This window comes from Macrobrachium nipponense, chromosome 44 (assembly GCF_015104395.2).
Source record: "Macrobrachium nipponense isolate FS-2020 chromosome 44, ASM1510439v2, whole genome shotgun sequence".
Classification (NCBI taxonomy): domain Eukaryota; kingdom Metazoa; phylum Arthropoda; class Malacostraca; order Decapoda; family Palaemonidae; genus Macrobrachium; species Macrobrachium nipponense.
The window spans coordinates 14,696,922-14,710,377 of NC_087221.1; the positions used below are offsets into that span (position 1 = coordinate 14,696,922).

At 36.8% G+C, this 13,456-nt stretch overlaps 1 protein-coding gene across 1 annotated transcript in view; it reads right to left on the minus strand.

Annotated features, from left to right (window-relative positions):
- Positions 1 to 13,456, minus strand: part of LOC135203831 (class A basic helix-loop-helix protein 15-like) — a 462,350-nt gene that overhangs the window by 53,835 nt on the left and 395,059 nt on the right. The window contains exon 3 of the mRNA XM_064233800.1: positions 3,449 to 3,701. Within this exon, the coding sequence (XP_064089870.1) occupies positions 3,449 to 3,701 (253 nt within the window). The remainder of the gene's footprint in view (positions 1 to 3,448; positions 3,702 to 13,456) is intronic.

The following is a 13,456-nucleotide window of genomic DNA, read 5'->3' on the forward strand; positions in this document are numbered from 1 at the left end:
TATTTGCATTTAGAAGTTAATTAATGATACCCATCAGGCATAATTCTGAAATCGAGGAAAACGTTTAATAATAATAATAATAATAGATTATTATTAAGAAAACTAAGGACCAAGAATTTGGTCTCATAATGAATGGGCGAAAAAATGTAATTGCATTGAGTTAAATATCCATCCAACCCAAAGTTCAAACGAAGACAGATATGATAAGCTATGCAGCTTGTGGGCGTGTCAGAGAGAGAGAGAGAGAGAGAGAGAGAGAGAGAGAGAGAGAGAGAGAGAGAGACCTGAAATACCTTAAATAGTCAAGAAGCCACGTACTGAATGTCTTATATACCATTCCATTTAAGACTGAATTCAGACGGACAGAGAGAGAGAGAGAGAGAGAGAGAGAGAGAGAGAGAGAGAGAGAGAGAGAGAGACTAAGGCAGTGGTAATAAGGAGTCCCCCTGTTGTAATACATATGTCTTGGTTATCGACTATCGGATATTGACGCCTCTGGTGCAATAGTCGATAAGGGTTAGATTTATGAGAATTGTACCTTGGGAAGAACAACTATTAATTCTACCAGTTATAGCTGTCTTCCACCCCACCTACCCCCATCCCCATCCCACCTTTACTTCAATACTTGTTTTTGTCTTACCCGAAAGAAAAATGGGAAGACATCAGTTAGTCTCGGGTTTATACGGGAAGAAGGTTACCAGCTCAACTTGTTTTTTTTCTTTACATGCAAGTATTTCGTATATGGATAAATGTTTGGCACATATATACATAATGATGTGCGCCCTTATTGATATTATAAATGACTCACACACTCCTGTCGAAGGCAAATGTGTCACACATCTTTTGTAGTCTCGTCGGGCGATTCCGTAGTTATAGTTCATTTCCCGATTCATTTGATGTGTATCCTTCCTTCAATCCAGGAAAACAATGAAGTATAAAATCGAATCCGTACTCACGAAATCCTACCGTTGTTTTGAGTTAACTCAAAATTTCAAAATTATGCACATACACACATTGGAGAAACAAATCATCATTTATGTAAATGTACATATATTTACATTTAAAACTTTAAGGAAAGCTTTCGGGAATCTGTTCGGTTCTCTTATCAATTTATATACACATTTATAGGAAATGTAAAAACCGTCTATAATAGTTATTCATTAATATAAATAGCTAATAGTTTGTGATGAAAAGAATGGAGATAAATGAACGTACTTGGTCTTGCTAAATTAAGCTAGCCTTGTGTCAACTTGGGCTACTGCTCCTTCGAGCAACCCACAAGAGAATTTATATTACAGTGTTTCACCTCTACTTTCAGCAAGCGGCTGGCAATGCTAGCCTCTCGACAAATTGCCCTCTTGGCATATGAGCTCATTTCCCGATAGACTTGGAAAATATTAGGACCCTCGATCCTAGCCTTTCCCCTCTTGAACATCATAGCCTCTAATCTCGTAAAGGTTTTACTAACCACGTATTATTTAGAGATGCCTTCTGTGGTCAGTTAAAAATTTCTCACGAAACATTCATCAAAGGCTGAGGCTGTATGTGCTAAATGAGTAATACAACACTTTTTTTAAGGTTTCTTGAATCTGTATCCTCATTGTAGGAAACATGAAGTGTATAGACTTTTCGTTCTTTCGAACCTCTCATACAAAATATTTTCACATTTTGAGGAATAATTTCTCTGACTACTACCAGTCTGCCTCTTCCCAGAGATATTGCTGCTATACTACTCAACGAGTTTCTAGTGAGCAAAACAATAAGATTTTTCCGCGACCTTCATAGGGGAATTAGTTTATCTGATACTGGTAACCCTGGACTTGTAGTTTCTAAATGGGTAAGCAGAATGCTGCAATGCCAAGGTCACTGAAAGGGAAAAATATACAGAAATGAAAAATGAACCGTACAAGAGAAATACCAAAGAAAAACTTATGATAAATATCAAAAGACAATTGCGATAAAACCAATAAAATGTTAAATGAGACTCTTGTCAGCTGCTCAGCAAAAATACATTTGCACCAAGTTGAACTTTTGAAGTTCCAACGATTGGTGTGAAGTCCTCGCCTCGGATACAGAGACACGTAATATCCTGTTTCAAAGCTTTAGAGGGCCTCATCCACTTAGGCAGATTCGCAACACTCAATATAACCCCACCGCTCGCCAGTACTCCGGAAATCGACCACCCGAAGGTAGCTTTATTCGATGGCTATTATCATTCCCGTAGCTTCACCGGGTTAGAATTTCCTCCGTCATTCTGTATTCCCGCTTCATATGGTCTTCTATCACCATCTTCCATTAAATCTGTTTATAATCTAGGAAGAAAGTGTCTTAATGCTTACTGGTAACGCTTAACCTGTATCTGGACTGTTACTGAGTAAGACATATATTTTTGCTTAGTATTTTTGTGTATGAAGTGCATTTTACTGTAAACTGTTTCAAATCTTAAGTAGATATTCTCATCCCCATTTTCTCAAAAGATTTTCCTCCCTCTGTAGTACAATGAATTAATAATAGTTTCCTGTGATAGCTGTTTATAGTTTTAAGTAAATTACCCGATCGTTCTTGAACTAAGACATCCATCAAATAGCTACATCCAAGAATATTATAACAAATACTATTCAAAATACCAATAGAGTGTGTGTTTACAAGCGCTCCTATAGTAATCATGAGTCCGCAGAGTTTGCAGAAAAAAATGCTATAGGGCAGGGAATGTCCATTTTCGCTTGTAAATATATGCTGCAAAAAAACGTCAAAATGATGTTGGCTAAGCAAGATATCAAAGTTACGCGTTTTCTGATAATTACTTGCTGGCAAGAGGTCGGTTTAACTGAAACTAACTCGACTAAGGATCGTTGTAAACATTGTTAAATGGCTGACCAAGATCTTTCATGCTGCAAGTTGAACAGTTTTCCAACTTATGCTCATCTCGTCGATCTGCTCTATATCACATCAGAGTCTAGACGGACGGAAGAAATAGTCAGTTTAAAAATGCTGTGTTGCTTTATGCTACTGCGGTTTCTTTTTAGGATCGTCCGAACGATCGTACGTTTCAGTTGTTATTCGAAGATGTTACGTAACTCTCTCTCTCTCTCACGTACACATGAAGAAATTACACTTATAACAATCACAATCTCTCTCTCTCTCTCTCTCTCTCTCTCTCTCTCTCTCTCTCTCTCTATCTCTGTATATATATATATATATATATATATATATATATATATATATATATATATATATATATATATCATAACTTGGACTCCTTACATGCAAGCCTAGGAATACTGTGTGATCTTTCTACTGTATCGTCCAATGTGTTTTTTAATCTAAAAAAAAAAAAAAATCTCCGGAGTCAACAACCACGGCCTTTGCAACACCAGATAAGCATATAAACAAATCAATGAATACAAGGGCAGGCAGGGAGATCACCAGAGTCTGCAACAGTTAGTACCTGGAAGGCGTCGTTGAGCGAATGCATCCTCATGCGCTCCCTCTCGTTGCTCTCCAGCCGACGGAGGTTCCTCTCCCTCGCCGAGGAGGACGGTCTCTTGCGCCTGCCTCCGTTCCGCCGGTCCTCCCCCTGACCCCCTCCGGCTCCGATGCTGACGTCATCGCTTACGGAGGACGAGTCTGTGACGTCACCGCTGCCAGCCCCGCTCACCTCGAGCAACTGGGGTCTTCTCCGCTTCCCGCCTCTCTCGTACCTGCTCTCGGGAAAGAGGGAAACGCTGCAGAATGGGGCCGTTATTGCATCATGGAAATTCTCTTATGCTAGTATGGACTGATATCCTTATAATGAACATGTAGCTTATGATGACTTTGATTTTCATCAAGATTACATTTCGACTCTGGTTTGGGTCATTCCCGAACAGGACTTGCTAAAAAAATGAAATAGGTTATGATGACCATTCGGATGGAAAAATGTTCAGAATACAAATGGGAATTTACTCGGGAACACAATTACAATACAACATTCAAATTCAACTTTAGGGTAATAAATAAAACTTGTTGCACTTTCCTTTCCAATTTCCAACCTACCAGTGGGAGGGTAATCTACTTGGTTATATTTGCTTACAGAAAAACAAAGTCTCCCAATGGTGATATTTGTTTACGGAAAAGCAAACAAGCAAAGAACTGGATTTTACGCGTTACCTACGGGTGGCACGGGACCAGGAATATGTTGTAATGAAAATGGTTGTGTACTCCTTGGATAGATTTAGCATTAAATTCGATTTCAAGTTCCGAGAAGTACCTAATCACAGTGGAAAGAATTTAGTTCCAAATTGTTTTATGGTTGCACGCGGGGGAAATGAACTTGATGCTAACGGTACAAAGTCTTGACTCTAATACAAAGCTGCAGGAGCTGTAAGTCACATTATGAAACTACCTAAAATCCACTCAAAAAAAACGTGCTGAACTGGATTTGCTCAGAGAGGAACCCAAGCAATGATATTGCTGCGTACGCAAAAAAGAAATCTATAGTATGGTGCATGGAAACGGTTTAGGAAAAAGGTTAATTATATAAGCAATTGCATAGAGAAAGCTTGGCACTAATTTAATTAGTTGGTTAAGAAAATCAAACATGCACGTGCGTAAAGAAAGCTAGATATATTTAGTCAGTTGTAAGGGAAAAAATATGCAAGACAAATAGCAATTATATAATCAGTAGGCTGGAGAAAGCAAGCAACGATTTAAACTAGGACATGGTGGAAACAAGCACTGACATATGCAGTTTAATATGGAAAACTAGCAATTTTTAACCAGCATGGGAAGCATGGGAAAAACAGGCAGTGATGTAGCGCTGTGCACAGAGAAAGTTAGCAATGATGTTATCAATTGCACAGAGCCATTTGCAGAGAGAAAACAAGCACCGGTTTAACAAATTGCACAGGTAACGAATGAAACTATTGCTTGGAAACACTAAAATGCTAGTAATTATATAAACAGTTAAATGGAGAAAACCAGTAATGATATGAGCAGTTGAACTGAGAAAACTGACAGTGGTACACCTAAATGTATTGAAGAAACAAGCAAGGTAGTTAGATGTGTGAAGGAAGCGTGCTATGTTACTAATAGCCAGTTACAAGGGGAAACCAATAAATTATGGAAACAGTTAAATGGAGAGATCCAGCAATGATGTAACAAGTTGAATGGTGAAAGTAAGCAGTAGTATGCAACCAACTGTATGGAGTAAACAAACAATGATACGGCCAGTTTCATGGGGAAAATCGGCATTGATTTAGCTAATTGGATGGAGAAAACAAAGCAATGATTCAGCCAGTTGGATGGAGAAACCAAGCAATGATGTGGCCGGTTCCTTTGAGAAAACAAGAAATGATTCAGCCAGTTCCTTTGAGAAAACAAGAAATGATTCAGCCAGTTCCTTTGAGAAAACAAACAATGATGTACCCAACTGCATGGAGAAAAGCAATGATGTAGCCAGTTATATTGACAAAACAACCAAAGGCGTAACGAGTTGTATTGGGGAAACAAGCAATGATGTAGCCACTACATGGGTATACTATACATAAAGGCGTACAGAGCTGCATAGAGAAAAAGAGTAATGGTGTAAAAAAATCCTTATTCGTTGGATAAAGCTATGTTAATAAATCATTATTCGTTATATAATGCGTCGTAAAGAGTATTATTTACTTAAGACCTTGTGAATATATCAATCTTTGTATGATGCGCCGTGAAGAGTAATCATTATATAAAACCTTGCGAATATTCATTCTTTGTAAAAGGTATTGGTTACACGAAACATTGTGAATATTCATTCGTTGTTATAAAATGTGATGTAAATAACACTAATACAAGTAATAGAGTATTATAAAAAAATAAGCAAATAATTCACTATTAGTTATATCAAGTGCCATCAGTAAGACTGTATTCGTGATATAAAACCCACTAAGGTATTATTCATTCTACACCGCCATAGCCCTGTTGACATGATTTCATTGGTATTTTAAATCTAATGAACTCTCTCTGTTTTCATTTGCATTTTAAACCGTATGAATTCTGTCAGTTTTCATTTGTGTTTTAAATCTTATACAATTTTATGGGAAGCCATTCGGTTTCTTTTCATAGCATTCTGAGAGAGAGAGAGAGGAGAGAGAGAGAGAGAGAGAGAGAGAGAGAGAGAGAGACTGATAAATACTTCCACGACTTCCCTCACTGTTTCACAGTTTGTATTGTAGTTAATAACCACAGAATTGAAATATTGAATTGTCTCGGTTTCTCTCACACGCAACTACTGGGTGAACTATTTTACAGAAGAGCTAAAATATACACACAAACACACACACACACACATATATATATATATATATAGTATATATATATATATATATATGATATATATATTTATATATATATATATATAGATATATATCAATTATTATATATTATAATATAATAATATATATATATATATATATACGTCCAGAAATAGGAGAGACAATTTTCTAGCCAGCAATAGATTGTCTGCTACATATTCCAGGACTTGTTTTTAACTTGCAAGAATTCATTTGGTTCTAGAATTAGAACTATATTAATAGCCGACCTTCTCTTCATATGCGCTTCAATGACTATAGCCCTAGCAACACCAGCTTACACAAATGAATCAAATTATTAATGTTCTTTTTACCAATCGTTTTTTCTGATTACATGCCACATCAGCACGTTATATTTGCATCGTAAACTACAAAATGCGGTGGACGTTTTATTTCGTTTGAAAGTATGGCAGTCTTCCTTCCCCCGCCCTCTCTCTCTCTCTCTCTTCTCTCGTCTCTCTCTCTCTCTCTCTCTCTCTCTCTCTCCTCTCTCTCTCTCTCTCTTACTTTTTACTTAGTATTGGTTAGATCAAGCGTGTAGGTGGCCAGTCCCATCGGGCCTTATGTATAAATTCACTTCGTATTGATACAGTAACGTTAATCAACCTTTAAACTCTCTCCGTCACGCATCAACCAATTCATTTGGTTAGATTTCCCTTTTCTCCTCTGCATAACGAAAAAAAAAGTAAAATTCCAGAATGATTAACTTTTCCTTTATTCCTCTGACCAATGTTCTGTGAAAAAAAAATAAAACTGGCAAAATTATGTGAAATTGCGAAAAAAAAACAGTATTAGAATAAAAAAAAAAAATACGACTAAACCTCAAATAGCAGAATCTGCAGCAATAATATTATGTAAACTTCTTCCGAAGGAAACTAGCATGAATGACAGCGAAAAGCGAAAGCATCAAAAGCGTGACCGTAGCCAATTATATGCAAATGAATATTCCAGCTCATTATATTCACAGGTTATCCAAACAATGGGTCTGGGAGAATGACAACATAGAGCGAATTGCGTCTCTCTCTCTCTCTCTCTCTCTCTCTCTCTCTCTCTCTCTCTCTCTCTCTCTCTGTGTGTCTCTTACTAACTAACAAATACACACACACACAAACAAGAGGGTCAACGATAAAAAAAAAATTACAAGCAACAGCCTTATTTTGTTCGTTAACTCAGTCCTAATCTGTAGTCAAAAAGATATTGATATTAAGGGGAGGGGTGGCTAGTAATTATTTTAGTTCCAATCATGGACAGTAATTGTCTCTGAATCTGTAATAAAAGGAAGTCAAAGCGCTGCCTGATTTGACCGTATTTTCCGTGCGTCTGTGATATATTGGAGCAGTGTGGTGGGTGGGCCGGTTTGCTGACTCATTTGCTTTAGAATATGTCTGATGATAATAACATCCATAATATCAAGTACCCGCCTGTTATGATTGATGTTGTTAGAATCTAGAATTTTCTTATTGTACATATACAGGGGCTCTTTCCACCTAAAGCTGTGATCCGAATCTTATATATTTACGAAAATCTCCATCTCTGATTTTATCTAGTCTTGCAACCGTGCTCGTATTTCTAGCCAACATAAGATTCATTATAAGACTGCAATGGTACTTTGTATAGGCAGAAGTCTCCTTATTGTTCGTGGAGTGTGAAAATGTCCTGAAATATATGTATAGGAGGAAGTCTGTCTTCATATTCGTGTATAAATGGGCAGTAAAACTAGTGAAAAGTATACATAATATAGATTCAGTTCATAGTATTAACTGAAATTGTACCCTAGTGGTTTTCCATTCAAAAAGATGATTCATGAATATGCCATTATTTATTTAACCAACGCCATGCACTTAAAAGACAGTCACTGCAAGCAGATAATACAGTGAGCTCTCACCCACCAGCCATAAAATATACCCAAGATGACCATGGATGTCTTGTATCACAGGATCAGCATGCCAATTACAGTCCATAATCCAACTATTTTAATGATATTATTCAGAAGATGAACCCTATTCAAATGGAACAAGCCCGCCAAGGCAATTGGCCTTCAAATTCAAGTTTCTAGAGACTAAGACGGTTATTAGCAAATACGAGAAGGTTAAGGGAAATACAGACGGAAGAGATCTCACTTACTAAAAGAAAAAAAAAATCAATTGATAAGCCCTATCGCTTGTATAAACTGAAAATAATAGCGGACCAAGAACACAACCCTGTGGAACTCCGGACACACTAAATCTTGGTTCACTATAGATCCCATCTATTACAACTCGCCGCTGCCCGTTAGGAACTCTTGAAGTTATCCTAAAACATATCCACCCAGGCCAGGATTCTAAGTCTATAACTAAGTACCTTATGATGTACTAAATCGAAAGCCGCCCTAAAATCTCTTTGAATTTTTCTGCACTCAAAGCCCCTGTCAAGGTTTTCTTGGGAGTATACAAATTGGCCTGCAGTTACTTTAGTCTGCAGATATACCATTCTTTGCAACAGGCACTACATCACCAAGCTTGCGCTCCTCCGCAAAGATATTTAAGTCGACATAAAAATCTAAAGAATCTACTTAGAAGGCAACACACTAAAAAAAATTTTTTAAACAAAAGGAAGAAATCGTCGGGATCTCCTCCATTCCAGTTATCAAGATAATCAGAATTTTCTTAACACCCATAAAGCGAAATGCAAATTTTGTAAGAATGGGATCAGGCTGACAAGTATCAGGGAGAGGGACATCTTCAGCTTAGCTTCAAAAGCTCGATGAAGCAACCCAGCTTTTCCTTAAGGCCAGTAACCAATCTACCATCATCTCTTGGTAGTGGTGCCATGGAAGGCGAACCTTCCCAAAGATAGATGATGCCCATTTGGTCCACCCCAGATCAAGCTGAATAATCCCTTCAAGTTTCACCTTCAAGGAATTATAAAAAATTTAGGTCATAGGGCAAACGCTGGGACCTATGAGGTGATTCAGCGTTGGAACGCTGAAAAGGTTTTAATGGTTTTAAAGGTCTAACAGGAGGAAAACCTTACAGTTACATTATGAAAAATTTTTAGGGAGGGCGGAAAGTCAGATGGAAGAGGGAGAATATAAATGGAGGCACAGTAAAACAAGTGAGAGAGATTGCAGCCAGGGGTCGAAGGAATGTTGCAAAGAACCTTAAGTAATGCCTACAGTGCACCACGTGAAGTGCACAGACGGCGCTACCCCCCTACGGGGTTCAAGGGATTATTGTAATTTCTCTCGGCTGCATGGTGAGTTCTATTCGCGGTACGGTGAGACTCGACTACATTTCCATTTGAATGATTTCGCCTCCATGTGTTGATTTTGGTTTATTTGTCTATATGTATCATCAAACCACGGCTGGTCATTTGTCCTGAATTTGATGGACCTTTCTATGGACATACATTATTAAAACAGCCATCAACATTTTATTTAACTACGTCTTGGGATCAGGATCTAATATAGCATCTGAAATATTAAGCGCCTGGCAAGCCTCAATAATGCGGTCCCAATCAGCTCTAAATTTCAGCCAGACCTTTTTCTCCAATGGGGGCATTAGGGATATACTGACAGACAGATATGTCCATCTCATTAGCGCAATGATCAGAAGTGCCTACGTATTTACAGACTTTGGACTCGAAATAGCTGGAACATCTGTAGAATATGAATTCTAATCTTACTAGAAAAATGCGTGGGTTCCTCAATTAGCTGGACAAAATCGGAGGATGCATATAAATCAAGAGCAGTCCAATCATGTTGATCTGTGGAATTTGAATTTAGCCACGCACTGTGCTTTGCATTACAGTCTCCACGAATAACGAATGAAGTCTTTTAATCCCGAGACTGAGCCATACTGATCCTTTGCAAGAGACAGTCATATATAAACAGCAAAACGTACGTAATTTAGAACTTACTGAAAATTTTGAAATAAAGAACTCACAACTGCTGTTCCCACCTGTGTGTACCTACCATATAGATATCTTCTTGCCCTAGTACTGATATGAATGCCGGAAAATAGTTGGATAGATTTCTTTGTTAATCTTGTTTTTATGGATCCTACGTGAATTTCAAGTTATTTGATTGTAACAAGATGAAATAAGAGCGATACAAAATTTTAATAGTAACGATGAAGAGAAAAGGATAAAAAATTTCAATGGTGACGATGAAGAGAGGGAGATTAAAAATTTTAATGATGACGAAGAAGAGAGAGAGATATTGAAAAATTTAATGGTGACGATGATGAGCGGGAGATTAGAAATTTTAATGGTGACGAAGAAGAGAGAGAGATATTAAAAATTTTAATGGTGACGAAGAAGAGAGAGAGATATTAAAAATTTTAATGGTGACGATGAAGAGAGAGATATTAAAAATTTTAATGGTGACGAAGAAGAGAGATATTAAAAATTTTAATGGTGACGATGAAGAGAGAGATATTAAAAATTTTAATGGTGACGAAGAAGAGAGATATTAAAAATTTTAATGGTGACGATGAAGAAGAGAGATATTAAAAATTTTAATGGTGACGATGAAGAGAGAGATATTAAAAATTTTAATGGTGACGATGAAGAGAGAGATATTAAAAATTTTAATGGTGACGAAGAAGAGAGAGAGATATTAAAAATTTTAATGGTGAAGAAGAAGAGAGAGAGATATTGAAAATTTTAATGATGATGATGAAGAGAGGGAGATTAAAAATTTTAATTCGGCGAGAAGAGCGAGAGATTAAAAAATTTTAATGGGTGGCGATGAAGAGCGAGAGATTTAAAAATTTTAAATGGTGGCGATCAAGGAGGGAGATTAAAAATTTTAATGGTGGCGATGAAGAGCGAGAGATTAAAAATTTTAATGGTGGCGATGAAGAGCGAGAGATTAAAAATTTTAATGGTGGCGATGAAGAGAGGGAGATTAAAAATTTTAATGGTGGAGATGAAGAGCGAGAGATTAAAAATTTTAATGGTGGCGATGAAGAGCGAGAGATTAAAAATTTTAATGGTGGCGATGAAGAGCGAGAGATTAAAAATTTTAATGGTTGGCCGATGAAGGGAAGAGGCGAGAGATTAAAAATTTTTAATGGTGGGCGATGAGGCGAGAGATTAAAAATTTTAATGGTGGCGATGAAGAGAGAGATTAAAAATTTTAAATGGTGGGCGATGAAGAGCGAGAGGACTTTTAAAAATTTTTAATGGTGGCGATGAAGAGCTAGAGATTTAAAAATTTTTAAATGGTGGCGATGAAGAAGAGGGAGATTTAAACAAAAATTTTTAAATGGTGGCGATGAACGAGCGAGAGATTAAAAATTTTTAATGGTGGCCGATTGAAGAAGCGAGAGCTTAAAAATTTTAATGGGTGGCGATGAAGATATGGAGATTAAAAATTTTTTCAATGGTGGCGAATGAAGACTAGGAGATTAAAACTTTTTTAATGGGTGCCGATGGAAGGCGGAAAGATTTTAAAAATTTTAATGGTGGGCGATGAAAGCGAGAATTTAAAAATTTTAATGGCTGGCGATTAATAATCTAGAAAGCTTACAAAAATTTTTAATGTGGGCGATGAAGAGAGAGATATGTTGAAAATTTTTAATGGATGGACGATGAAGACGAGAGATTAAAAAATTTTAATGGTGGCGATGAAGAGAGGGAGATTAAAAATTTTAAATGGGTTGGCGAGAAAGCGAGAGATTTAAAAATTTTAATGGTTGGCGATGAAGAGGAGAGATTAAAAATTTTAATGGTTGGCGATGAAGAGAGGGAAGATTAAAAAATTTTAATGGTGGGATGAAGAGCGAGAGATTAAAAATTTAATGGTGGCCGATGAAGAGCGGAGATTTAAAAATTTTAATGGTGGCGATTGAAAGAGGGCGGGGAGAGGATTAAAAAATTTTTAATGGTGGCATGAAGGAAGCGAGAGATTAAAAAAATTTTAATGGGTGGCGATGAAGAGGGAGAATTTTAAAAATTTTAAGGTGGCAAAGATGGAAAAAAAGAAAGCGAGAGAAAAATTTTAACAAAAATTTTAATGGGTGGCAATGAATACAGATTTGAATAATGAAAATTTTTATGAACGATGAGAGCTTAGAGATTAAAAATTTTAATGGTGGCGATGAAGAGAGGGAGATTAAAATCTTTAATAGCGACGATGAAGACAGGGTTATTAAAAATTTTAATGGTGATGATGAAAAGAAGAGAGAGAGAGATTAAAAATTTTAAATGGTGATGATGAAAGACGAAAGAGAGATTAAAAATTTTAATGGTGGACGCATGATTAAAAGTAGAAAGAGGAGATTAAAAATTTTAATGGTGACGACCAAGAGAGAGATTAAAAATGTTAATGGTGACGATGAAAAGAGAAAGAGAGATTAAAAATGTTAATGGTGACGATAAGAGAAGGGCGGCTGCTTATTGCAAATGGGGCAGATAATTAACCTTAACTTCAGGATGGTCGTGAAGGTAAAAGGATGCGAGGAAGGAGGTGAAGACGTTCGAGAAAGGATTCTGCCACGCGTTGATGGGATTATAAGGGCATTGTTGCTGCGGAACACTGGTGAAAGCATATTTAGAATGACTGACCAGGAGGGAAAGTTACGAGGATAAAGGAAAGACTTCCAAGGAATGAGGGAAAGGAATGATTATTCCTATGTATAAGGGAAGGTAGATAAAAGGGACTTTTGATCGAGGCATCATTTCATTCTTTATACTACAGAAAATGTATGGTGGTAAGCGACACTAAAAGAAACAGATGACGGAAGCATTGATAGGAGCGCAATGTATATGTATATATATATATATATATATATATATATATATATATATATATATATATATATATATATATATATAATTATGTAAGTGAGGCAACTGTACTCATGTTTTATCGCACTATGGCGGCATTTCACATTTTTTTCCCTCGTAATAATATGTGATTAAGTAGTGTGGTAGATCGTAAAAGAGATTCATTCTTTTAGTGTAGATCTCGGAGTCCAAAAATCTGTCCACCCCTGCTGTAGAATGTTGAAGGTACTCTGTTGAGAGCGATTAAAATTTTTTTCCGGATGAGAGCGAAAAGTGTCAGAATATGTTTACGGGTTGGTAACTGTTTCGTTGTTCCAGTGGATGGGAGAGAAGTGAATCGCCGAGTACGTGATGCA